General features: G+C 45.9%; 1 protein-coding gene across 1 annotated transcript in view; it reads left to right on the top strand.

The window, feature by feature from the left end:
* Nucleotides 1-5,806: 5,806 nt before the first annotated feature.
* The window catches only part of ISM1 (isthmin 1), a 40,249-nt gene continuing 21,452 nt past the window's right edge, over nucleotides 5,807-24,603 (top strand). Inside the window, exons 1-2 of the mRNA XM_075147711.1 lie at nucleotides 5,807-5,816; nucleotides 6,506-7,011. Coding sequence (XP_075003812.1) covers nucleotides 5,807-5,816; nucleotides 6,506-7,011 — 516 coding nt within the window. The remainder of the gene's footprint in view (nucleotides 5,817-6,505; nucleotides 7,012-24,603) is intronic.

The raw sequence follows: 24,603 nt of genomic DNA, 5'->3' as shown, positions 1-24,603 counted from the left end.
CAGAGCTGTCCTTCAGCCACTCAGCTGGCTTTCTGATTCTTTTTTTTTTCTTTTTAATTAAGTTTCTGATCTCTAGAGTCACAAAAGTAGTCTTGAAAAAAAGCCAGTTACAAGCCGGTAATATGATATTTTTCCTGGGGAAGTGAAGGGTTGAAAACCATAGGTGTGGAAGGTGCGAATTGCTCTGTTTATCTCTATTTCTTTATTTTTTTAACTATCAGAAAGGCTGCTCATCCGCTATGCTGCTGAACATAGGTCAAGACTTGTCGGAAGTGATCAGCCAACTCAAGCCTCGATCACGCAACCCCTTACGGTGATTTACAATTTTTTCACCCACCAGCTGGGCCAGGGCCACCTCCTCACTCTGCTCTTAGCTCCCACCAGACATGTTCGTGTACAGCTCCTTCTCTGCAGTACCCGCTGCCATGCACCCGCAGATGGCCTACATAGGTACGCACAGGGTGAGCTGTCACATTATTCATTGTTACATGTAATAATTTAAATTTAATGATAAATTTGGCTGAGCCAATTTAATGGATGAGCCAATTTAATGGCTCACTGCTGCCAAAACACAGAGCTGCCTCCCTGCTCCGGGCCAGGGGGCCAGCTCTGCCACATGGCTGGCACCGCAGCCAGAAAAACCACCAGGAAAATGCTCGCCTCAGCTGATGTGCTGCGACTCGCTGAACCAAGGTAACTCAATCAGGTGTCTGAGCCTTTACTCCATTTGTAGCGCTTGTCTCAGTTAAACCAGCCCGGGCACTTCTGCAGCGATAAAACCCTTTCAGGGGAAAGGGGTTTGCTGGTTTCACTGTATTTCTCTAAAGAGACAAAAATTGCCTTGTGGCAAGCTCTTACGAAAGTCAGCAGAATTTAGGGTCTTTGGGCGCTTTTGAAAAATGTTGCCCGGCGTGCTGATTCCCACAGTCCCGTACTGCCACATCTTGGCAAATGCTACAGTGCAGTTGCACATCATCAGTACAAAAATGTGCAGCATATTGAAAAGTGAAAATGTGGCAGAGTGTAAAATAAACAGAATTTGGTATTAAAAAAAATAAATAACAGGCGGGAAACTGGGCTGGACTGTTTTCTCCATTTCCATATTTCATAATTCAGACTACTCATTATACATTTCCGCTTTTGCTTCAAGTTTTAATAAAGCAGCCGCTGAATTTCCAGTCTGTCACACAAGGCGCTGCAGAATGCAGAAATCTTGACCCAGCCGTTAGGCCCAGCTGGTGGCAAAATATGTAGACGGGAAGGAAAGCACCAGTCTAGGAGAAGCAGGAAAATGGAGAACTCTAAGCTAATCAGTTCTTTTAAAAAGAGGGTGGTTACTATTCAAGTTGTAATTTATTGAGATAAAGGAACCATGCATCACAGAAAGACTTAGGTTGCCTGCAGGGGAAGGTTATTCTTTTTTTCTTTCTTTTTTTTTTTTTTTTTTTTTAAGGGAAGACCCTTGTGTGTGCATTTGCAGCTTACAGCTAAGAGGTTGGAGCTAGAAGCTAATCAGCCATTCTGTCTCCTATCTGCTGATCTGCTGGCGTTGGGGGAAGGGGAATGTGGGCAAACAGGCATTAAATTCCACCGGCAGGCGACGGGAAGGTATTCCTTGATAAGCAGCATCCAAGATGATGAGCCGTAAAGCAAAGCCCCTGTGAGGAAGCAAGGGAAGACGCAGGAAAAGCTTTAGCCATCTGTCTTAACCCAGCCTTGCTCAATGCTCGCCAGAGCAGAGGTCACCACCAACAATAATAACCCTCGAGAAGCCAGACGTATGCTTTCCATTCACCAATAATCTACAAAGCGTCTTAGGGTGAAATCCTGGCTCCTCTGAAGTCAATGGGAGCTTTGCCAACGACTTCAGTGGAGCCAGGTTTTCATCCAGATAATTTTAAAGCAACCCCCAGGCTTTCAGATAAAACAACGGCATCCTGGGAGTGGGCGCAGGCAGGAGCGAGCTGAGGAGAGCGGACGGGGCTCTACCAGCCACGCTCCTCTGAAAAGCTATCAATCTTACAGACAGAATGCCTCCACAGTCCTGGAGCAATAGCAGGGTTGACAATAAAGGGGTAAAGTGGACAAGCAGGTAAGCACCAATATCTTTTAACCGCTGGGACAACTGGAGTGCAGGACCCACGTGAGCCATGGCGCAGTGGCATTCACACCAGTTAATCTATTGCTTCCACCTCTACGTCCTCACTTCTGAGATAAAGCACGTAAAGTGACTTCTGTTGTGTTGTATTACACCATACTGTATTTTTTTCTCCACCTCTCCCTCTCCAGCAATTCTCACATTGGCCTTGAAGGATGTCATCTGGCAGCACTCATCCAAAATGAGAATTTTTCACACGTGAGCGGGTACAATTGACATACTATTCATGCCAGTCACTAGGACCACCCAGACTCTGCAAAGTGCTGTGTCTTCATTTTTAAGGACTCGTAACACCAAGTGTAGGTGCCTGCACGGCAATGTGGTGGGCTCAGGACGCGATGTGGTCCACCGAGATGGCCACAGCAGGAGACAGGAACAACTCCAGCAGGACATGCCAGTGAGAACATCGCAAATTCAGCCCCAGACACAATTTTTCTGCCTTGAGCACTGAAGGTGGCATGGTGGCCGTGGATAACTGTTCTGCATTTTTGTTGACAGGCTGATGTAAAGGAGACCATGGGGCCTTTCACCTGGCAGCACCACGACTGAAGCCAACAGATCCCTGAAACACCTCCCCACGCGAGAGTTCTCACCACCCGATGGAGGCTGCGACATGGACAGCTGCAACCCCCCTTTGAAGCTGTGCAATGAGGAAAGCAGGATCTGCAGGGCTCGAGAGAGGCAGGGCATCGGACGATGAGCTACCATGGCCTACTGACTCCTCACACTGAGCTACACTACTTGACCGTGTAGTGTGCTTGTCCTATCATAAATGCTGCATAAAAACATGTGAGTTTAACTCCCTTTCGAAGAGCTTGGGCTCAGTGTGTCTCTCCTGGCACTGGCGAGGGGCTGGGAGTGCACAAGAGCTGAGTCTGCCTTTACCGTCAGAGGGAAGAGAAATGGAAGGTAAAAGCTGGGGGTGGAGGGGCGAGGTCTGAACCTCGGGAAGGAGCTATCAAAGGAACACACCTTCCTTACCCCAGCACTACTGTTGGCCCCACTTGCTGGTTTACCTCCCTGCTGGCTGCCCATAACCACATCCCAGGAGCAGCATCCCCCTCAGGCTACCGATGGATCTCCTCCCCCAGGCGAACCCTGACTTCATTTTCCAGGGACTAGATGGTAGCTGCTGGAGCAAATGTTTGCCCCGCTGGGAAAAGAGAGCTTTTCCCTTAGCTTTTAAGTCCATCTCCCCTACAGGTTGCGATTCAGCCGTCTGGATTCATCGATGAAGTCATCTGCTGATTTAACAGTGTTTGTGAATTTAAATTGGCATCTACGGCGCACGCGTGCGCACACTCTCCTTTCCGGTTGTCCCCAGCGCAGCCACGCAGGCAATATCGCCGTACCCAAGTGCCGCTTTTACGCTGACTTTTTCAAGTGGGAAGAGGCTTCGGTTTCTTGCTGCCGTCCGCTCGCTGCTAATAGTAGCATTGCTCTGTCCCTCACTGTCTTTGCACAACAGCTTAATGCATAAAACTTTATGTCCCACAAGGAAACGTGCACCAGTACGGGCCCATCTCATCTGGATTAAAGATGTCTTTTGGTTCAGTCTCTTTCATAAGGCGAGGGAGAACTTACACTACCCAGAGCTCAGCGGCAGATCCATGTGTGTGTTTTTCACCAGGCTGTCACTTGGACTGTTTCGCATTATGAGCCTTCAGTCTCGCTCTGGCTGTCGATTTGTACTATTAAGCTCTGAAATACAGAACTCATGTGCCAAGTTTCCACTTTTCTTCAACAGCCGGGATCCACTGACAGCCACTAGGTAGGGTCAGACTTCGGTAAACCTGGAGGACAGTTCTCCTGCCTCTTCGCTGCCCATCTCCCCGAGCCTGCCTCCTTAACCGCCCCATTTCGGGCTCGCTGCCACTGGCGTGCCTGCCTGGGGGCGCAGCCACCGGCTGCCAGGATCACAGCAATGGCGGCAGGAGGAGAGCCCAGGCCGAGCGATGACAGCTGAAGTACATCAGTGTTTTTATCTTCTCAATATTTTGATTAGCCCAAGGAATGTTTGGGTTAAAAAAAAAAAACAAACGCATTTTTTAAAAACCACGTGACGGTCCCACAGGCTGTTACGGCTTTATGTGATATTGAATAGCTCTGTATGATTTGCTGCGTAACGAGAGCATCGGTGTGATATCGGGTATTTAGCAACGAGTGATTTCACGAGATGGAGGGGTTATACCTTGCTGTAATGCACTCAGGGCAGCCCAGCAGGAGTCCCTACCCTGCACGATCATCTGTGCCAATCGTTCCTCCTGCAGTGCTAATACGGAACATGTTTGCAGATTAAAAATCCTTAAATCTGAAGGTTTTGGTTTTGTGGCTTTTGGTAACATCTTTAACGATACTCCAGTGCAATTATTTTAACCATATTCCTGCCTGATGGTTAATCATTTACAGTGGTTATCACTGGAAAGGAAACGTATCTGACTGGAATGGTACGAGACATCATTCCGACTCATTCGTGACTGCACCAAGCCTTCAGATGCACCAAGACCTGCAAGAGACCTCCCACGAGCTCCAACTCTCCTCGCGCCCCAAATCTGCCAGCTTCCCGGGTCGGGCACACCGCTGGCAGAGGCTCCCGCAATGCGCCTCGGCCCCTGCTGGCACCGCATGCTGGAAGCACATCTCACCTTTACGTTGCAGGAACCCTGCTGAGGACATCGGTCTCAGACTGAAAATGTTTTGGATGGGGAACACTTTTTCCCCAATTTGCCCATTTAGACATTTTGATACCAATTCAGCCTCCCAGCTGTCACGCACTCGTACGGGCCCTGATCGCTTGTATCCTCATTTTTACACGTAACATTCCCAATTGTGGAAGAATGACAACAAAGATTCCAAAACTCCCATTTTTTGTTAGGTGACTTTATGTTTCAAGTTTATTTGAGCTGTGTTTGTTCTTGTTACACTGAGCTGCATCTTCAGCACTTGGAAAGAGGTTTGGCTCCATCAGACTGGATGCAAACATATTGATTTACAGCAAGTGATAATCCAACCCTCATTTTCAAATTCACGTTAATTTTAAAATTTGGGGGCCTCCCATCCGAGAGAGAAAGTTTTTTCCACTGTACTTACGCAGTCAGCAACCAAGAGGAAGGGAAACCACACTGAGGAGTGTAAAACCCCAGTGGCCTGAGTCCTCCCGTGCCTCGTGCCCTGCCGGGGATGCACGGACCAGCTGAAGGGGACCTGACACTCTAGTACAGCTCTGTCCCTGCCAAGCACCAGTGGAAGTCATTACGTGAGGTGCAGCCGTGAGTAGGACGGGGTGCGGGTGCTGCGGCAGGGTGCCCTGGCAAACCAGGGCTTGCAGAGGGGCAGGTCGGCACGAGGAGGGGGGGAGCAGGGCAAAGGGGGGGCGATGCTAGGCTGCAGCAGGAGCTGTAGAGAGGGAAAAGGGAAAGGGGGGGAGCGGGAGGGGAGGACAGCAGGGGAGGGAGGCAGGGCAGTATAAAAGCATCCGACACGCACCTCTCCCGACACAGAGCGAGGGGGCGAGAAAGTTGGTCTGGAAGCAGCAGCAGGAGCCAGGAGGAGAGCCAGCCGCTTGCAAACACGCACGCACGGTGGCAGGAGAGAGTGCGGAGCTGCCCCTGCCAGCCCTAGGGCCACTGGAGGGAAGAGAGAGGAGAGATGGAGCCAGGTATCCAGCTCCGAGGGACAGCAGGCAGCTGAAGCTTTTTGCAGCCCCTCGCCCTCCGTCCCCCCTCCCCTCCCCATTCCCCACCGCCGACCCAGGGGGCAGAGAGAAGAAGGAGGAGGAAGGGGGGTCGGGGGGGGAAGCAGCGATCTGCCCCTCTTCCCCCACGGGGAGCTCGCAGCCGCCCCGTCGAGGGCTGGGAGCCGGCGGGGGTCGCGCTGCGGCCCCGCTCCCACACACCCCCGCCGCAGGGAAACGGGACGGGACGGGACGGGACCCGGCGGGGCGCGCAGGCCAGGGCGACGCCTCGACGGGCATCGAGAGGGGAGGGGGGAGCCGCGGGGCGGGCGAGGACACGGCGGAGGGGGGAAGCTGGTCCAGGGGCCACCCCCATCCCCTCGCGAGGAGGGAGGCGATAGCCCCAAGCTCTCTCCTCCCCTCGGAGCGTCCCGGCTTCCCCGCCATGTGAGAGTCGTCCCCAGCCCCCCCGCCTCTCCCTCCCTCCCTCCCTCCTTCCCTCCTCCTTCTCACTCGCACACACGCTGCCGGCTCCCCCCTGTCCTCGCAGCGTCTCCCCGTCGGCAGCCGAGCCGCGCTGCTCTCCGCCGGCCCGCGGCTCCCTGAGGCGGCGGGGGCTCGGCCCGCCCGCTCCCTCCCTCCCTCCGACGGCCCACGGTGACTCTGGGTTGCAGGGCTGCCCGCAGAGACGCCGCCGGTCCGCGGCCCCGTCGCGGCTACCTGCCGCCCCCCGCCGCAGCCGGGCAGCGCCGGGATTTTCGCCGCCGCCGCGGCGTCCCGCCCCGACGTGGCTCCGCCGTGGTGTGGCGGCCCCCGCTGCTGCTGCTGCTGCTGCCGCCGCTGCCCCGCGCCCGCCGCCCGCCCCGCCGACGCCGAGAGCGGCGCGGTCCCCGCCGCCCGTCCTGCGGCTGCCGCGGCCGGCCCTGGGGCCGGGGACGCTCCGGCGGCGGCGGCGGCCCCGGCGGCGGCGGCCGCCGCGGCTCCTCCTCCTCCTCCGCCTCCTCCACGGCCGCCGCCGCCGCGGGGCCCTAAAGCCGCCCGGCTCAAGAGGATGGTGCGGCTGGCGGCCGAGCTGCTGCTGCTGCTGGGGCTCCTCCTGCTCACCTTGCACATCACCGTGCTGCGCGGCGGCGGCGAGCCCCACGCCCCCCCAGGCGCCGGCAACCACAGCCAGCGGCAGGTGAGTGCCGCCCCGCCTCCCCCCCCTCCCTCCGCGCCCGCGCGCGACCAACGGCCGCGCCCCGCCAACGGCCGCTCCCTCACGCGCGGCCAACGGTCTCCACCTGCCGCCCCCGAGGGCTGTCGCGCGGGCCGCCGCGGCGGGGCCATGGGGGGCGGCTCGGCCCCGGGCCGGGGAGGACGGGGCCGGCCGGGCGGAGGGGAGCCGGCGCCATGCACCTGCCTCGACCGCGGGCTCCCTCCGCCGCTCAGCGCCGGTCCCGAGCCCGAGGCACCAGCAGGCGCTACCGCCAGGTATTCACCCGCTCGAGGGCTTCTCCACCCCTTGGTTTTACACTCTTTCAGGGGACAGAGGTGAGAAAAGGCAGAGCTGCTCCCCGCGCCACATTTTGACACCGTGTTGGAGGCGTCGGGGCAGCTCCCGTGCGCGTCACTGGTGCGTCGCAGACAGGTCACAGCAGACGGCGGCCATCTTACCTGGGGAGCGCGTATGGGGGCAGGCGAGGGATGGAAGCAGGCCGGGCCGTGTCAGACGCGGCATGTCCCACCCAGGGCCTCCCTTGTGAGGACGCAGCGTTCTCTAGGGCGAGAGAGGACCAAATAGGTGTATGGCGTTGGGAAATACGGGAGCAAAATGCATGGCTTTCCTTGGAAAGTGTCGAGAAACAGGTAGAGGTGTTCAGTCCTGAAATAGCCAAGAAACAGGGTGATAGATGCTTGTGACTGGGCTTGTGACTCAGCCAGACTGTTCCCATCTTCTGATCCCATGAAACCACCGGTGAATTATGTCCGGCAGAGGTAAAGGACTTTTTTTGTTCTGTTTCCTTGTTTTTGCGGGTGGTTCTTTTTTATTCGGTATCACGTGTTGCCATTCATTTAAAATGGTTAGAGACAGTGCTAAAAGCTGCAGCAGCATCAAAATCCCCAGGCAAAGCTTGTAAATCTCTGGCTGGTTCCATGTGCCCTGACCAACTTTTTTCCCCTATATCCAAGTGTTAAAGAAAAATCAACTGCCAAATCATGCAAAGAACTAACAGAAAATGTATAATTCTTATCACCATAAATTTATGTAAACCCTTTTAGCATCTCAGAAAGACTCATAGTACCAGCACAGCACGTTTCTATGAAGTATGAGTCAAAATAAGGAGAGTGCAGGCTGTAACGATCACTCTGCATGGGATCCCCGGCTGGTGGTCCACAAAGTGAAACCACTAGCTACGGGAGGGAACCCAGGTCTGCAGACTCAACATCCCAGTCACAAACTGGAATCAGGTCCTCTTAACTCAGAAAACCTTCTGTTGGTCTTGGTGGGAATCCTGCTTGGGAGTGCTTGGCCGCGTGCTTTGGGTAAGGCCCCATGATGCTTTTTCTCTTTGAGCTGCAGTTTTATCACGGGCTTGACATTCCAGGATGTTTTTTTTAATATCTTCAAGATTTCTGGTAATAATGTTTTATAAATGATGCTTTCTTTCCTCATGGGCACTTGAAATGCCTTTTAAAATGATGTTCCTTGGAAAAGTAAATTTGGAGAGGTTTTTTATGAGGTGTTTGCTATCATTAGAATAACCCTGAATTTGCCTTTTCTTGACAGGCTTGTAACATAATGAGGGAAACATCTGGGCAAGTGGGAACTCTGGGTGATGCCATTTCCCCGAGGAGGTCTTTTTAGAGCACTATTGTAAGGTTAGGGTGAAACAAGAGGAAAATCATCTTCAGATAATTATCCTAGAGTATTATCATTGTAGTTGGCTGTCTCGTGAAAATCTGTTGATTGTTGACTTCAAGAATTTTTTCTGTCCGGTGAGTTTTTCCAGATCACTTAATAAAACTCTGTGCCTTTAAGCATCATGATAGCTTTAGCAGTTCATATTTTCATCATGTTTTGCCATTTGTAGAATTGAAATTTTTATATACTTCCCAACTGAATTGATTCTGCAGTTATGTATTTGAGAGAGAGTGTCTGTACAAGACATTATGGGAGGAAGGTATATTGATTAGAGCAATCAGTTAAACAGATGGACATCTATCAATTATTTGGTTTTATAACTTTCATGGATTCTATTGCTAGCTGGAAAATACTGTAACCGGCTTTAGAAAATTGTACTCTGACAGGCAGATGCTTCCATTCAGAGCATCACAATATAGATCTCGATGGCAAGTTTGTACTGGGATCTTCAGATTTTGGGGTTTCTTGGGCTGTTACGGTGGCACATACTGAAGTGAAATGCAAAATCCTAGTGCATTGCATTCCCAGGTAAAGAATCAATGTGGAAAGCAAAACTGCATAAACCCAGATTTGTTGGTATAAGCAACAAAAAATCTCTCAGGTTGCTATCGCTTATACTGAAAAAGACCCTATTGTTTTTTCTGTCTTGGTAGGGTCTATGGAGAGAAAAGATTGTAAGAAGTGATTAGGTCAGTGTTTCATTTGATGAAATTTCATTTGACGAAGTCTGTTGCGCACGTTGTGGCAAATCCCGGAAAGAGTAATCTTTGCAGCAACTGTTTATAGATGTATTTTGACAGGGCAAATTTGTATAAAAACAAACTGGCTATTATCAAATGCAGGGTATGGTATTTTAGGACTTAGGCAGTCTGTTTGCACAAATAAAGTGGTCGTAACTTGGTCCTGTGTGTCTGAAAGAAAATCTGAAGTGTCAGTCTTCGTTCAAAAAAAAAAAAAAAAAACCAAAACTTAGCACATCTTTGAGCCTTTTTACATAAAACAGATTCAGGAGAAATCCTCAGTAATCTTAAAATATTGTTGGAGATTTAAATAGTCTAAAATACAGATTCGTATGCATTTGAAGTCTGATTCATTAAGGCAGGAAGAGCTTCTCTTTCTCCCATCCCTTGGTCCTTCAAATGAAGGATTTTGGAGGATAGGTTTTTATTTCTTTTGGCCTTTCAATTATGTTAATCCCTGCAAATAATTAGACTGATAGTGAAAGAAATCCAGAAAAAACTTCCATCCTAAAATTCAACAAGGTTTTTTTCATTCCTCTTATTTTTACTTTTGGTGCCCTTCCCCGTGATGTGCATGTCTCTAGAGTTCCCAGATGTCTGGGATCATGTTGTGCCGCTGTGACTGGCTGTAATGAAGCAGCAGCGAGGAGAAAATCCTGATGTACTTTGCTGGTCCTCTTTGGGATGGGTGAGATACAGGCACAGGTTTCCTCGGTTCACTGCTGCAGAAATAGGCACTGGACCTCTGCATTGCTGCAGTTTCATGCTGTTGTTAGAATTGGTTTGTGGTAGTGAAAACTAATGCAAAATGGAAAATCCAAACTGGAGTTGTAAAACATCTCGCAGTTTTGAGTTATGAGAGGGGGTCAGCCTTTTGTTTCTCAATCAGATTTTATTCCCTTCTTCTAAATCTACCAAAGAAAAAAAGAAGAGTTGGGGAGGCAAGGGAGATTTTGTTTTTACTGGTGAGAACTCTTATTAGGTATAATTTAATTAGCATTCAGAAACTATTATGGAGTATATTTATGAAATAAATAAATACAAACTTTTGCTTCTGAATAAAAGCAAGTGAAGCTATATTAAGAGATGGAAAAATGCTGCTTGGGTATGTTTTTATCTTTTTACATAGTTCTAAAATGAAGGGAAGGCTTGAACATAAATTTTGAAAGACGTTTGTAATACTTTACGATGCTCTAAAATCTGTGCTTTCATTCTGAGAGAAAATATTTCATCGAGAAGTTTATTCCCATCACTTCTAATTTTTCCGTAGCAGGCCTTGCACACCAAGAAAAACAGTGTTCCCACACCAAGAAAAATGACCTTGTAAAATGTAGTAACAGAGCCACCAACAATATATGCCATAGCACATGAAGTCAGATTCTCCACTGCGGTACTTGCAGCAGTATTACATTAGCGTGAAACTCAGTAGTTGTGCATAAAGCTGGAGCCATATAAGAGAACGTAATTTGAAAAGAAGCACAATGCTGTAAACAGCTTTTTACTTTTAATCTCCTCGCTCCTGTCCTTGCCCCCCTCCTCAATAAGCATGCAAGTAATTAGAGCGTGTCAGAAATGTTCTCTGAGCCCTACCAGAAGAAACACATTCTGCTGCTTATAAACAGTTGCACCAGAGTCACCCTCCAAGCTGTGTGAGGAGTCCTTTACAGTGCTGAGCTCTTAATTTTTCTCCTAAAATCCACAAAAGTTCAGAAACAGCTGTCTGTTACCTTTGCTGAGGTGCATTTCAGTCTTTTCAAGGTTCCTGCTGCCCCTTGTACTGGATTCAGGCAAATTGCAAAATGATCTCCAGTCAGATACAGTGGCATATTTCAGCTTTCTGGCTTTCTCAGTTGAAGTAGGACTCAAGCTGTTTACTTTGGGAGAGTTTTAGACTGAGTTTTTTAAAGCTTATTCGAGCTCTGGAGCTTTACATTTGGTTAGTTCTAATAGGAACTGATTGTCTAAATCATCTTTGAAAGACTGTTGATTCAACGTTTTGCATTCATGTTTTCCAGACAGTCCTTAGCCTATATAAGATGCCAATAAGTGGATGTACATCATATATTTAATACAAGCACTAAATCCTTCTCTGCCTTAAAAGCAGTTTATACATTATACAAATAACTTTCAGAGCAGGTGGCTTGTGAATGAACCAGGCTGATTCTCTGAAAACCAAAATCTCTTTTGGTGAGGTTGTTACTCATCACAGAGGATGCTGTTTCGTGCTTTTGGACAGTGATAGTAAAACCTGCCTGTTCTCAGCAGGCTTTGCTGTATACGTTCCTAGCTAAAGCTCACCCTTACTATTAGCATATGTTCTTCCAGTTATGCACTAAGCTTTACGAATTACTTACACCATGTGCAGTTCATTCTCTCATCTCCCAAGGGAGAGAATTATGTGTGCTCTTTAGTGGTTTTGCTAGTGGGCTGTGGCTTGTTCCAGGATCTAGGGGGAAGGAAGGGTGATTAGCTTTACGTGTGCTGCTGCTGCGTGCGTGGAAGCAAAGGATAAAGCAGGAAACAAGGGTGAAGGAGTGAGACCACTGCTCCGAGTGGAGCATTTGCTGTTGTCCATGGCTCCCAGGAGAAATTCTTCCACCTCCCAAACCTGGCTCCAGGAAAACTCCAGAAAGTATTAATTAAGCTTCTCTTCATACCTATCTCTGATTCATTTTTTAGCAAACTAAAGCATCTCTGGTGGAAAAGAGCTACCACACCTGCAGGGTAGGATGTGGCAAGCTTTTTAGTATCTAAGACTACTGCAGTAATTTCAAACAGGGATCCAAGTTATATTTAGTTATGGCTGCAAGGAGCAATGTTAGGCAGGTACGAATGTAACTTCCTACATTTGATTTGACCAGGATGTTTGGATGAGGCATGTTTTGCTGAACTTCTCTTCAGTTCAACAGCTAACAATTACTGTATTGCTCATCTTGGATCATCACTGATAAATACCTGGCATTAAATCACAGAGTGTCTCTCAATTTTGTCTCTGAACTACAGCTCGGAGCAGTTTTTTCCTGGTGCCTTATACAGATGAGTCTATTGGAGTACTTTATTTCTGTTTTGAGCAAGATTTAGGATCATTTTCCAGCTCTCTATAGTATTGGGGTATTTGTTGAAAAAAACAGTGCATGTAATCCTAAATTCATTGTGGGCCATCATGGTGGCTTTGTGTCCGTTCCCGTGGGCCTGGAGCCAGACACAAATCACAGTGACTACTACAGGGCAGAGGCCGCAGAGACATTCCTGCTTTTGCCATTCTCTTCTCTCAGTCCATCCTTACCTGTGCTCTGGGGCTGTGTGTGGGGGAAAGTGGTTAAAGGGAAGCCTGCTAGTATGTGGTTCTGTCGTGGTCGGGCAGCTGACTCATGGTGGTGAAAGGAGTGGTAGGTTTGAGTCTGGTTGCTGAGAAGATCTAGAGCTGTAATGATCACCCGTGGTGACAATGAGAGTAGAGAGACAAGACATGGGTACATAGAGATCCTGGAAGGAGCTGGGTTGGTACTTCTAATCGTGCCCCTGTACTCGGCACTGGTGAGGCTGCACCTCGAATACTGCGTTCAGTTTTGGGCCCCTCACTACAGGAAAGACATGGAGGTGTTGGAGCGTGTCCAGAGAAGGGCAACGAAGCTAGTGAAGGGCCTGGAGCACAAGTCTGATGGGGAGCGGCTGAGGGAACTGGGGTTGTTTAGTCTGGAGAAGAGGAGGCTGAGGGGAGACCTCATCGCGCTCTACAACTACCTGAAAGGAGGTTGTAGCGAGGTGGGGGTTGGTCTCTTCTCCCAAGTAACAAGCGACAGGACGAGAGGAAATGGCCTCAAGTTGCGCCAGGGGAGGTTTAGGTTGGACATCAGGAAAAATTTCTTTACTGAAAGAGTGGTCAAGCCTTGGAACAGGCTGCCCAGGGAAGTGGTTGAGTCACCATCCCTGGAGGTATTTAAAAGACGTGTAGATGAGGCGCTTAGGGACATGGTGTAGTGGGCATGGTGGTGTTGGGTTGACAGTTGGACTCGATGATCTTAGAGGTCTTTTCCAACCTTAATGATTCTATGATTCTCATGTTGGTTCATCTAACTTGAACCATCAGCACTTGTACTGGAGTAGCTTTTATTTTGCAGTCTTCATTGATCATGTAAAGAGAAGTTTGTTCTACACAGGAAGAACACAGCTGGTCCATCACAGCTATACCAGCAGTATAACAGCAGTACAGCCACGCTGCTACTGACCCCTTGTCGTTATCTCATTGGCACAAAAATCTCTCCTTCGGTCCTCCGGCTTTGATTGTCAGCTCTTAGGTTCAGTCACAATTCCCCGCTCTGTCCTTTCGTAATGCCAGCTCTCCACAAAAACAGGAGGCCTAGAGTTGAAGCTCTGCTGTAGGTCTTTATGACCCCAACAATTTCATCATCATTTTACTGTCTGGAGCTGGTCACTGTGTACTCCCTTGTGATTTTAACATGCATGTTATGACCTGTTAATCAATAGGTAACCCAGCCCTAGTGCTTCAGCATACTATTCTTTTTGACACCTTGCTCTGCTGTGGAATTCTTTTGCTGGGGAGACATCTGTTTAACCAATCCAGGTTACACTAAATGTAAATTGGGACCCGTGTTTTGAATTCAGCAGTTGTTCTTTTGTCTCTACTTATATCTACTCCATCTGTATATTAATAATCAATGCCTTATTGTTCCAAAATGGTGGAAAACGTCTTCAAAGAAAACAAGGAGGAATGAAAGAATTATTGATTAGGTGAAAACTCTGGCTGTGTTGTGTCGCAGCATCTGAAAACTTTACAGAAAGTGAAGTGCAGAAGACAGTAGTATTGATAATGATGCAGACTATGCTATCTTTGCCTGCCAAACAAATACATAAATGTACCAGTCATGTTTGAAAAGCTTTATAAAATAATATGTGATAGAGATAGACACGACTTCTGAAAACCCAGTTATCGGTATGTCAAAGTGCACAGAATGCAAGTAATGGTAGGAAATTATTTTGCTATACTTTTTTTGTGCTTACATTCTTCTGAGTCATCATTTTAAAATCTTGAAATGCACTCATACTGAAAATATATATGCAGACAATTTAGATGTTCCTTAGACAAACATAAACTAAAAAATGGAAACAACGTAGTTTTTCTTTGTGCTTATATCCTGAAAGTATAGCGATAGACAAGATTTAGCAGCTTTAGCAGGTTTAATTGTCTGAGTTGGTTGCTTTCAGCTCTTCTGTGTGTTTTGCCAGTCTTCCTTGCAAACAAATGTGGTAGTACTCAGTTGTGCCTCATTTGTCTGTTCACAGTGTTGTTCAGGCTTGTTTGGCCTTTTTGTTATGATTCTTATCTTGCTGTCTGCCTTAAGACTACACTACTTAAAAGCTCTTTGAATTGACTGAATGATAGTCTCCGTAAAAGATGACTTTTTTTAAGCATTATTTTTCAATGGTGGCGGAGCTAGGTCACTGATGCATTTTATTTTTTATTTTATTTTTTAAATCTCAACCCAAGCTCTTTGAGGTTGAGATTCCATTGTGGTGGTGTTGCTTGCATACAACGTGTAGCGTAATAGGTCTCCAGGCCTGAATGGAGGCTGTAAGCACTGTCGCAAGTGAATAATGAAGTGATAACTTAGAGCAGAAAAATACAAAGTGCTTTAGTAAGTTGCAAAAGGAAGCATTGAATGATGCAGCATTGCACTTTAATACCATTGTGCCTCCAGGATACCGAGTTTACAAGTTTCGAAGACAGAAAATGCCAGGCTAAATTAATAGTCCAAAGCATAGAAATGAATAACATTTCCAAGAAATAGAGTAGTGAGCTCACTGATACATCAGTAAGAGCAGAATGTTTCCAGTGTTGGCATTTCCATGTACTTTCAATTTGAAATACCAGAAAAAGAAAGAAAACAAAGTAAAATGTAACTTATTATTGTAATAAGTGATGGCTTGCCACAGCGGTCAGTTGTGTGGCAGTATAATACTCGGTCAGAGGAGCTGGTGTGGGCGGTACTGGTAAGCAGTTCCTTTATCCTTTTGCCCTTGTTTATCAGTGCTTGGAGAACTCATTGCATGGGTCATATTTTTTTATTCCTCCCTTTTAGCAGTCAGCAGGATGAAAGCAGGCTTGGAGTTGTTCACCTCTAAGCTCTTGTAGAGTAATGGCTACTTGGGTGCTTTTAATCTTACAGAGGTGCTCATAAAGTTGAGAAAGGAGAATCAGAGATGAAATCTTTCTCTCACCACTCTTGGTGGAGTCGGTCCATGTTGGAAGGCAGGAGAAATTCAAACGTCCTTGGCTTTTATGCCTCCATGCTAGACCTACATTCTGAGTGTGTTTAAATTGACCTTGCTCCACTGACTTTCACAAAGCAAGACAAGTCAATGACTTGTGTGGGCTGCAGACTCAGACGAAGTTCCTCTTGGATTTGAATCTTTCACAGCTCAGTTTTTCTACAGAACTGATATGCACATAATCTGGACCTCCATGCATGAAGACAAGCTGGGCTTTGGCCTGTGGCTTTCTTCAGATTGCATGAATTCATTTCCATCCATTATGTTTCATTGTTAGTTTCATACGCACTGAAAAAATCCTGGACTGCTTTGGTTCTGGTTTTAGCTCTTCTTTGTCGGAAAGATTGAAATTTCCTCTTTGCCTGCATGGCCACTGAGATGTGACAATACCATTATGAGTACAGTGTAAGTATCTATTAAAATCACTCAAATAACGTGCCCCTTCTTTTTCTGCCACTGTTTACAGTACCACTCTAAAAAAAGTGGATTCCTCCCTTTCTAAGGAGCAGTTACTGAGTCAGTGTTGCCGTGGGCCAGCTTTAACTTCCAGAAAGCTTCCTTCAGGCGTCTTGCCTTTGCATTCCCATTGACTTGGGCATTCAGGTATTGAACAATTGAACACTATCATTGAAACACCTTTTCTTGTACGTGCTCGGGAAGGCTGAGTAGGAGGCGAGGTCCTTGCACTAGAAGGTCTGTGCTGTAGGCTGTGATGGAAAGAGGAGGTGACAACAGAGCATGATGTAAGGGAAAGAGCAGTGAAGAGGACCCAGCGATAAGACGCCTATTTTTTGGAGCTAGTGCTTCAAAAATTAGTCACATAGCTTTGGTATCTTTCTTGCCTTAGAAGTAACCCAGCAGCAGCAGATTTTGCCCTGAGGAAACCGTAATTACTCCACTGGAACCAACTGCCCAAGGTTGCTATAGGTGTAACAAAACGTAAATTTACTTGGTTTTATTGGCCATATATATCAGTGCAGGATTTTAAAATCAATATGGACTTGATCGAGATATAACATTAGTAATCAGATACTTACTAATGTCTGTTTGCACAAGTTACCCAAAGAAACAAAAAGGGTTAATAGTTTAAATAGTTTAAAACAAGAACTTACCACAATATTGACATATAATTTATTAAAAAATAAAAACCATAGCTACCTAGCGTGGATTCTGTAACACCCCAATAGACTCACCTCCTACATCATACGAGTCGCTTATACGCTATTTAATTTCATAGCAAGGAGTTATTTAGCATCTATTTAGCAACACAAGAGCAATAAAACTGTCCCTGTCTTTAACGTCTACAGATACAACTCTCATCTGAAAGTGTCTCTTTAAATTACCTCAGTAATCAGACTGCAGTTGTTTAAGATGCAGTGTATATATTGGCATTTTGCACCACTGATTTTAAGATTCTCTGGACTGAAGAAGTCTGTAAAGGTTCACTGCACAGAGCAGGCTATAACAAAGCAGTTAATGATTCTTGTGACATGAATGCTGCCATTTCAGTTTATTTGAATGACACTGGCATTCTGTCTTAAATATATCACTTTTTATTAGGGTTTGGTGGTTTTTTTTTCTTTTTTGGAAACCAACTAGATATTAGGCATGGGTATGTATCTTAGCTAAACTATAACCTAGCCAGTCCATGCCTTTTGCACTGCAGAGTGCCCGGAGTTTTTCAAAACACGTAACCACAGTGATATTTTTATAAAGGAATGTTCACCTCATGGGATTTTTTAAGGTGTTCTATTTTTTTTTCCAAGTTATAGCTTCACTTTATTGTACATGATGTCCAATAAAAAAGATATATGTCTGTGACTGGACTTTGAAATAGGGCCATGGTGCCTATTCCATTTAAAGGGAATGAAGTCAAGCAGTAAATTTGCTGGTCGCCCTTTTCATATTGACTGTATCTCGGCCAGCAGTTGGTCTTTGATGTTGTAACAATAGAGCAAAGGCAGAGGAGGAGGAGGATTAGGACCTCCATAATATAAAAACAAGTCTGCATTCATCGTGATTTTTATAGAGCACAGTCCATGTCCATTGGAGGTTTGCAGTATAGATGCAATGGTCTGCAGAAGAGTGCAGCAATCTTAACATTTGCAGGTGGTTTACAATTCATCCATCATTACCACTACCATCTCTTCTTAATTCAGAGTTTGTTTAGGCATTCAGCATTTAACTTTTTCTATCTTCTTATTCCTTCCTACAATAGGAAAACAGATGTATGTCAGGATAGAGCTTCTGGAGTATTATTTTCCTTTGCAAGTGTTGATTGTCATGTTATTTATGAAAGGCTTGCTGCAGCTGGCCAATAGAGTATCTGTTCCTCACCTTGTGCGTTACAGTCCAAGCTTTTATTAGGAAAGAATAGAGGAGTTGATATGTATATGTCTAACATTTGTGAAAATACATATCAAAAGGGAACCTAGGGCAGCCACACTATGCCTGTGTCTTCAGGCGTACTGGAACAATAGCACCAACGGTTTCAAATGAACTGTTTAGCCTGATAGAGTCCTGGAGCTTTTGATATGCATTTAAATGGTAGCAGCGCTAGCTCTCAATCAAAACGTGCAGAAGGAAAAGTGTCGTCCATTTCATGAAAATGTGTAAGGTACCAAGTGCTAGTGGGAGTAGGTAGACTTTGAATTGTGAGCAGAACTTGGAAAAGGCTGAATAATCTGTAATGTGCTGTTGTAGCCGTGTGCGTAACATAGCGGATGTGGAAGGCAGGATGAATGAAGCGTTTCCAGGGACGCGATGATGGCGGCAGCAATGAGCCCGGTGCAAGTGGATCTGTATCAGAAGCCCAAAGGCAGCTCTTAGGAGACCATCTGGGGATGCACCAGGTGAAATTGCTTTACTGCACCCAATTCCAGTGGCTCTTGCTTAAGGCATGGTCCTGAAGTGTCCCGACAAGGCAGAACACCTGGAAGCTTCTCTATCAGACTCCAAAGACACCTGACCCAAGGAAGGGAAGGCGGGGGGGAGAAAGATGCCAATCTGTAGTGCATTTGACAGTTTAGGGCCTGATTTAGGGTTGGATCCTGTGCCTTCTGGGTGTTCCGATTAGACCTGTGAGTCCAAACTCATGAACAAGTCACTGCTTGCCAGCTGAGCTGCGGTAGCTCCTTAGATATCTTATCCCACCTTCATCCCACGAGAAAATATGAGGTGATTTTATATTTATCACCAAGTCAGCGCTGAGCAAACCAGCCTACCGAGGGCTCTCACCAGGGTGACTGCGTTCTGTCCTTGGACAAAACACTCCACGGTATCAGTGGTCACCAAACGCACAGCTCTTCACTGAGGAATCTGTTCTTCTATTTAACATCTACCATGATGGCCATTAAAAAGGCAACATCTGGTGCAGAAAATGCACACATGCTATTTCTGCACTCTTCTGTATTTCTCCTTCATCAGGCCCAGATACAGCAGTGTCTTAGCTGTCTGCTTTCCCCAGTATACCAGCCGCTGAAAGCAAACTACGTGAGGCTTAGCCAGTATAAGGTGGGAGTTCTGGCTAGTTAGAGGCATCACCTAGTGTTTAAAAGAGTTTGCCCTTGAGGGATCAATAGCTCTGAAAAAGCTGCTGAAATCCTTCAGTGCAGTGAATTTGATTCTTGCTCTTCTTTGATGTACCATTCATGGCTTTTTGAATAATCTAAATCAGAGCTGCCTTTCTCACCTACCCATCCCTCTTTCTTCTTCTCCTGTCTCTCTCCTAAGAGGATCATTTTTTCATGTTCTTAGGAATATAGCTATGGCAGTCTTAACATCAAAGTAAAATGAACTAATTATTTGCATAACATCAGAGTAAGGGCCATATTAATACCACCTCTCTGATTTTTTTTTCTTGATCCTATTGAAGTCTTCCCACAATAAAATACAAGAGGAGTTTGCAGCTGAAATCGTATGTTTGCATGCATACGGACTAAGTGGGGGAAGAGAGCGGTATGTGCCAATTCCCCAATACACACTGCTGCCGTTGGTAAAAGGAGCCACACGTATATTGCAATCAGGTTATAAACCCCGTAATGCTCCCATGACAATTATTGCAGTTTACTTGTAAGAGCCGTATGAGGAGAAAAGATATATATCTACCTCTTTAGCACAGATAAGTAGCTGGAAGTGAGTTCTGTGCCACAGCCTACCAGGAAATGCTCTTCCAACCTGCTCCGCAGTGTGTCTGCTGTACACGCTTTGGAATCTCTCTTTGTACAGAGGCAGCTTTCCCTCCCTGGGATCTGGCGTATCAGCTAGAGTCCCATCTCTGTCCCTCAACAGAGGAGGTTAGGGTATCTCAAACCTGAACCGCTTATCTTCTACCTTGCAGCTGCATCTGGCTGCTGGGACTAATCTAAAGATGCATTTGGCCTGCTCCATACAGTTTATTGTCAGTGGCGTCTGGGTGGCTTCAGGCACATGCTAAGATTATAACAAGTTTGAAAAATAAAACCATTTATCCTAAAAATAGCTCAGAACTAACTAGTGATCATGGGGCGGAGGGGAGACAGAAATGAAGATATTTTCTTTTCACGTAAGTGTCAGATTCAAAAGCATCTGCCTTGTTCAGTGCATGTATGGTATTCATTTCCTGTCTGCAGTCGATTGGAATGCCCCCCGAGTCGTTTGAAATTGAAAATCGAGTCATGCTTCTTTAATCAGCTCTAGGAAATAGCCCCCCTCCCGTACTGTTCTAAGAAAATTTATATATACATGCATAGAATTCATAATACAAAAAGCCCACACTTCTCTCCAGGGCAAATCCTTTCTCTCTCCCCTCTTAAACAGAGGAGGGTCTTCACATTGTCTTGTCACGGTGTACTGCGTATCTACTCGCTTCTCTTCTTCCCCATAATGTCACTGGAGGGAGGCCTTTCTCTTGTCTATCTGCTTCCTCTTGTTTCTTTCTCTTGTTCTGTCATTAGGGCAGTTCACGGAGATGTAGAGAGAGGGCATAATGTCCACTGCTGATGTCTTGATTCAAAAATAAGACAGCTATTGCACTGCGTGTACAGATGCCATTTCTACTAATGACTTCCAGTTGCTCATGTATCAGTCTCCAAAGTTTTCTAACTGGAGAGGGTAAAACCGTACACTCAGGCTTGAAAGAATACTTCACTGCAGGAGCAGAGGTGCGTGGTCCTGAGGCAGCCGCTCAGATTTCTGCTCCTGTTTTGCTGTAAACTCCTGGGTGCAGTAACAATCCTTCCAGAGAGTGTTGTGAGGCATATAGTTGGTGCATAGATATTGAATGTAAACAAACACTGCCTTTCCTCTGCCTTCACCCCCTAACTTCCATCAAAAGAAAAAGGAGTGTTGGCAGGGAAGGCAGCTAAGGGAGGGTCAAGTAAATTATCTCGCGGCGTTTCAATGGTGTGCATGTTTTGAGCATCAAGACTCAAGTGATTTGCCTTTTTTCAGGCACAGAAGTAGTATTGCCAGAAGCACAGGAAACATCATGTTTTTGGAATATAACACTTGTCTGCTTTCTTGCTTTCCCGTTATTAGCTTTTGCTTATGTGATGAAGTCATCATGTAACTTTTAGTCCACAGGGACTAAACACTTTCTAGTCTCTAAAAACATCTGCCAGCTAACACAGCCAGAGTCATAGACACTTTTGAAAGCATAGGGTGGATATTCAGTGGCATATGAGAGGGAGACACAGAGGCTGGGAATAGCTGTTTCTTGGAAACCAACAGCTGAAGGCAACTTTGAAAATTGAAAAGGTTTCAAGTAAGGTTACTCTTTCAGCTAGGGAGAGATGAAAACTTCGTTTATTAAAGCTGGTTCACCTAGTGAAATCCTAGTCGTAGTGATTTAGTGGAATAAACTTGCAAAAGGACTTAGTTTAAAACCCATGAAAATAATTTCAGATGTATGTTTGTTCTCTTTCATTGACACTGACTTTGTGTGTGCTGGCCTGTGAAGCCTGACCAAAACATTGTGTACAAAAAGTATTAATATTCTGGATTTCCTTTGCTTTTGCGGTTTTGATTGCAGCTTAAGGCAGATTTTCCCATTCTGTTGGAACCCGATGTGTAAATTATGATGCAGATTTCAAATGATGGGTGAGATTAGACTCGTTCAATTCAATTTAGCCATGGTATAAATGGATTCTATTTAAAGCTTTATTATACCACTGATTTTATGCAAGTATTTAATAAAGCCTAAAAAGAATCAGAACTTTCAAAGAATTTGCATTTTGGCACCAAAGATTATTGGAGTGCAATAGTTGGGCTACTCTTCAGTTGTACATTTGCCTGTTCAACTGCTAAATCAATGCGTCCTGTATGGAGAGCTCCAGCCAGGCAGTGATTACAGGGAAGGTCTTCAGAGTCATGAAGGGCTGTTTACCACCAGCTTAGGCAACTGAAAATACCTGTTAACTACAAGGAAAACTTGGCACTGAACATCTGTCAAAGCCCTACACAATTTTAATTCTCTGCACTTGGCCATCCCATGGATGGCTGATATCTGCTGAAGAGCAAAGCACCAGTGTGTACTATATTAGAAAATTTGCTAAAGGGCCTCTGTTTTTTCCAGCAGACATTGAGCTGTAATCACCACCAAGTCCTTTTTATTATCAAAGGGTTTATACAAACTGGCAGTTCTTCACCTCCAAGCTGAGCCATACTGTTTGTATTTTCCAGCTGAAGGAAAACATGAAATACAAGCAAACAACAGAGCATAAAAAATAGCTGTGCTGTGAAATGTATGTCCACAACATGTAGCAAAAGGTTGCCAGATCCGAGTATAATATAGTTGATTTTCTCCTTAAGCTCTGAGGAAAAAGTATTGTCTGCCAGAGCAGTTCAGATGTGGACCCGCTGTTTACTAACGGTGTCGAAGAGACAGGGAGCTTGGCGAGAGAAGCGCCCAACCAGAGGCTGAACGAAGGATGGACCAAAGCTTGACGACTGCAAGTGAATAAACAGGCTCAGTAGGGGAGGAATGGCGGTAGGGCTGCTCCGGCGCTCAGGATGTTTCAGTTCAGATGGTTCAACAAGGCAACGGCCTTTTCCTCCACTGCGGAGGGTCCTGTCGTAGTGTTGGCCATGTGCCTCGAAAGAGTGGTCTGGGACTTACTAGACCTTAGATGTGAAGGGGGCCTCAACACTACCACCCTAGGATCTCTGCAGTCATAGCATAAGTCCTGGCTATGTGGTCAGTTCTCAAGATTTTCTGTGTAGCTATGAGGGCTAGAAGTTTTTAGTGTAAAAACCCTAAAATTCAAAAGCTGTAATTCTGAGATAAATGTGCCCAGATGCTTTGAGATTCTGCTTCTGCTGTACGCAGCTCCTGAGAGCTATTTCGGCGTACACGAGAAAATCAGCTGTGGTGGGCTGGGTATATACTTGGGTGTCCCAAGCACCTCACTGCCTAACTATGTTGTCACTAGCACCCAACATTTAAGCTGTCTACAGAAGACCTCTAGCTCCAACAGAGACCGCAGATTGACATGTCTATTCTGAATTTCTGCTGTCCTAATTGCAACAGTATTTGCGACTCCATCCTATTCTGCACAGAAACAAAATCTCTTCAAGAGCCGTACAGCCCCTGAAGCTAATGTGTCCCATAGCAATACCCTGTGGGGTGACTGGGTTTGGTCTTTGCATAGCCACTTAGTGACACATGCAGATGTACTGCAAGCTAGAAAGAACTGGATACAATGTCATTTTACTAATTTTGCTGGACTAAATAGAGAATTATTAAAAAATAGACCCCGATAAACAGAACTCTTAAAATTATTATTATTTTTTATTACCAGCTGTAATCAGTGATTCATCTTCTGTTTACACAATGCTTAAAGCAGATGCTGTATTTTGGAGCCCCTTAGTGAAAACAATTGTGTACATGCAAGCCAATGTAGTCCATTTTAAATGATTTATGAACAGTGATTATCTAAAACGTGCTGTTAATTATTGCAACAATTAATTTGTGTGGCTTTCTAAAGATAAGTAAGGCCTTTCGCTTCATTGATACATGTGAACGTGAGGGACAAGCACGTTTTAAGAAAATGAGAGTGTCTCAGTAGCTGAGTGGTTGATGTGACACCCCTCCGGTGTGACTTCTGGGGATACATCAGTGACTCCTTGGAGTGAACCAGAGCTGTGGGGCTCAGTACCACTGCATGCTTTCAGCTAGTCACACAGACGTTAAATATGAACCCAAGTGATTTGCCTGTTAAATGGGAAAGCCAAGACAGAGCTAAGAACAGAACAAGCGTCTTCTGACTGCCTGGGCTGTATGTGGCATTAATCATACAAGCGATTTTTCTCCCATGTATCTTTCATAATGTTTTTCAGCTGTTAACTTCACTGTCTGCTTATCTAACACTGTCCTCGTACCTCTGCCTGCTGGGTCCTGTGCTGCTTATACTCATGACAGACAGAAAAATAAATAAAACCCAGGAATTAGATCACCCAAGTTCATTACAGATCTTGGATCTGCAGAGGTGAAAGTCTCATGTAGTATCCCGGTGTGTTACTCAGCCTCCCCAGACCGGTTAATTTTAAAGTGATCATTTAGCACTAACCTGGAAACACACGACAGCCTTCAAAATCAAAACAATCTGTTTAGGCAGGTGGGAAATGAAACCAGTCCTAATGGCTATAATGGTTTTCTGTGAAGGCCCCAGGCCTCATTTTGTCTCTGATAGCAATATAATCTTTTATAGCGTCTGTGAAGTTTCCTAATAAATAAACGTTCCTTGTTCCTGGTGGTTGAAGATGCTGTACAGGTGCATCATGAAAGTGCATTGACAGACTGTCGGTTTTCAATTCAAGACCTCTTGTCAAGATCATTTTACAAGATATTTCAAAGGAG

This window comes from Calonectris borealis, chromosome 3 (assembly GCF_964195595.1).
Source record: "Calonectris borealis chromosome 3, bCalBor7.hap1.2, whole genome shotgun sequence".
Classification (NCBI taxonomy): Eukaryota; Metazoa; Chordata; class Aves; order Procellariiformes; family Procellariidae; genus Calonectris; species Calonectris borealis.
The sequence above is the reverse complement of the archived record's forward strand: the minus strand, read 5'-3'. Positions and strand labels throughout refer to the sequence as shown.